Source organism: Nicotiana attenuata, unplaced genomic scaffold, assembly GCF_001879085.1.
Source record: "Nicotiana attenuata strain UT unplaced genomic scaffold, NIATTr2, whole genome shotgun sequence".
NCBI lineage: Eukaryota > Viridiplantae > Streptophyta > Magnoliopsida > Solanales > Solanaceae > Nicotiana > Nicotiana attenuata.
Window position 1 is genome coordinate 1 of NW_017697322.1, and position 3012 is coordinate 3012.

A 3012-nucleotide genomic window follows, 5' to 3' on the forward strand; every position below is an offset into this window, starting at 1 on the left:
TCCAAATTCATAAAATCTCAAAAGAGGTAATACCGGCCTCATCATCGACTTCACTAAATGGCGAAGTATACTCGAATTTGTAAGACCTTAAGAAAAAGGCGTAAAATCGATACAAAACCTGAAGGTCAAATTGTGCCCGAGTTCGAACCCACTCACTCGGGGACTGCTTCGAAGAAACCTAAGGGTTAGACTTCACCCGAGCTCGAATCAACTCACTCGGGGACTGCCTTGAGAAAACCCGAAGGTCGAAATTCACCTGAGTTCGAATACATTCACTCGGAGACTATTTCGAAAAATATGAAGGACTACCATCGTTCCAAAAAGATAAAAGGCAAAGTAATAACAAGATGGAAAAAGGAGCAATAAATGGCAAAGGGCAGTGTTGCATAAAAAAGCTCGCTACCGGAGCAATTACATAAGAGGGGAAAACAAAACAAAGCCTAGCCTATTCCCGGAGTCAATCAGAGCCATCCTCGAATTCTTCGGGGAACGTCGCCCTTCTCGAAGCGTCCTCAGCTTCGGCGGCTTTGGCGACGTCCGATGCAAGATCGAAACCGCGACGTTGGAGTTCGGTAAGAACTTCAAGCCGGGCCTGACACTTCGCATATTCGGCTAACATTCTTGACTGCTGATTGGCCGCATCAGCATCGGCCCTATATTGGGCCACCAGATCGTTGGCAGTCTCCTCGGCTTGGGAAACTTTAGCCTCAGCTTCCTGAAATCGATTGGTCCATAGCTCAATTTCAAGGACTCGAGCCTCATTGGCCAACGTCAAGTCCGCAACCTCTTTCCGAAGGGAAGTCTTCTCCGACTCCAACTGTTGCACCCGGGCTTCCAGTTCGGCTTTGTTCTCATCAAGTTCGGCTCTGCTCTCGTCAAGCTCGGCCTTAACCCGATTAAGCTCGGCTTGCACCCCCCTTAGCTTATAACCAAGCTCTTTCTTCGCTTTCCCCAGCCGGATAGCACAGGACGCGTGCTCTTTGTTCAAAAGGTCCAATCCGGTCCGGCTTTCTAGCAGCTTTTCTTCAAGGACCCGGCGCCCCTCTCGCTCCGTCTCCATTTTGTTCTTGATCCGGAGGAACATCGAGTGATATAGCACCGATGCCTGCAAAGAAAAAGTCTAAAGAGTCAGTACTGAATCACAAGGCAAAAATATTAGAAATAAAGGAAGAAGCAAGTACCTTGAGCTGCGCCTGTTGGGCTTCGTTGAAAAGGCATGTCCAATCTACAGCCTCGGTTGCAGCCCGGTCTTCCTTCGTCATCAGGTGATGAAGATAGCTTGCAACCCCGACCGGGGGCCCCAGAGCCCGGACGTCTTTGGGGATAGCAAAAGTTACTATCCTGTTACAGTCCGGGTCCAGGCTCGGAGCTGGAAACCTATCGACAAGCTTGTTGACGGCCGAAGTCCCACTTGATTCGGCCTGAGGGTCTTTCCGGGGGGTTTCGAGCCCGAAAGTGTTGGCGGAGGGTACCCCATCAAAAAAGGTCTCGAAGCTACCTCCCATCATCGGGATGTCGTCCGGCAGCTGCCCCCAAGTCGAGGAAGATGGGGGGGACGTAACCGGGTGATCGGTACCCGGGGACGCCCGCGCAGGGGCCGAGGGTTCACTAGCATCCTCAACCCTCACGTCCTCGGGAGGAGCCTCAGCTGGATCGACCACCGGCTCAGGGTCCGGTCGAATGGATCGATGGCGGACGAGCTCCGGCTGCTCCTCATCGTCATCCTCTTTGTCGTCCTCTTCCTCGGAGGACAAGACGATTTGGCTTTTTGGTTTGCGGGCGGCCCTTTTTGTCCGCTTAGTCTTCCTTTGAGGCTCGTCCGTACCGGACTCCCCGGGCCTTTTATTTTCTCCCGGAACCGGAAGGGGGCATAGTATTGAAGACCTCATCTCCGCGTCCTTGGGCAAGCCTGCAAAACACGAGGGTTATGATGCATTCCCGATATACAAGAAAAAATGCGTTAACTTGGTGCGCTACCGGTCAAAAAGAAGGCTTACCATGGTTTTTCGCCTCCCACCGACCTTTGGAGATTTCCTTCCAGTTTCGCTCCGAATATGGCCGCTGGGCCACTATCTTGTTTACCCAGCCGGCCAGATCCTTGACGGCAGCTGGAGTTTGGGTCACCGCTGCACAAGAAAAGGGGGTTTCAGGAAGAAGTTGAGGAAAACACACTCTAAAAGATGAACAGTGAGAAAATACTTACGTTTGAGGTTCCACCTCTCCGGAAATGGCATGCAATCAGCCGGAATCAGGTCGGACGTCCTGATCCGGACAAACCTGCTCATCCAGCCTCGATCTTTGTCTTTATCGATGCTGGAGAATGGGGGTTTGCTAGCCCGGCGGGCCAGTTTTATTAATCCCCCTCGAAATATTCGAGGGCTGTATAATCGAAGAAGATGGTCGAGGGTAAAGGGGAAATCGCCCTCGACTCTCTCGACAAAAAACCGAAAGAGATATACGATCCGCCACATCGAGGGGTGGACCTGACCTAAGGTCACCTCGTACCGCCGGCAGAACTCCACTATAATGGGTTCTAAGGGGCCTAAGGTGAAGGGATATGTATATACACTAAGATATCCTTCAACGTGAGTCATAATCGACTCGTCACGGGAAGGGGCGACCAGGTCTTTCCCTTCCCATCTACATTCAGCCCTCACCCGGTCTAGGCAACCGGGAGTGATTAGGCTGATATACTCCGATGCCGGTTCGCCGCGGCCCGGGACCGATGATGGGTTTTCAACCTGGAAGTCGGCAGATACCGAGCAACCAGTCGGTGTAAAAGCTTTCAATGGGGGTTCTGGCGCAGGTTCATCAGATCTAGCGGGGCTCGCAGACGAGCTTGGTCTAGAAGGAACACTTTGTGAAGTTTTCGCCATTTCTTGAAGCTTTACGAAGAGATGAAAAGAAAATACAACCAACGCAAAATTTGAGAAAGATAAGAAATGTTGAACCTGGAAGGGTCGTTTATACTTTTCCCATGAGGCGGCGGCACGAATCGCGAAGTTACAGACA

At 51.6% G+C, this 3012-nt stretch overlaps 1 protein-coding gene across 1 annotated transcript; it reads right to left on the reverse strand.

The window, feature by feature from the left end:
• Positions 1-892: 892 nt before the first annotated feature.
• On the reverse strand, positions 893-2065 carry LOC109222683 (the record flags this gene model as incomplete). The annotated part of the gene is made up of 2 exons (XM_019387008.1): positions 1182-2065; positions 893-1105 (listed from the first exon to the last, which is right to left on the reverse strand). Coding segments are annotated over exons 1-2 (921 nt in total), but the record flags the coding sequence as incomplete, so codon positions are not given.
• Positions 2066-3012: the final 947 nt, after the last annotated feature.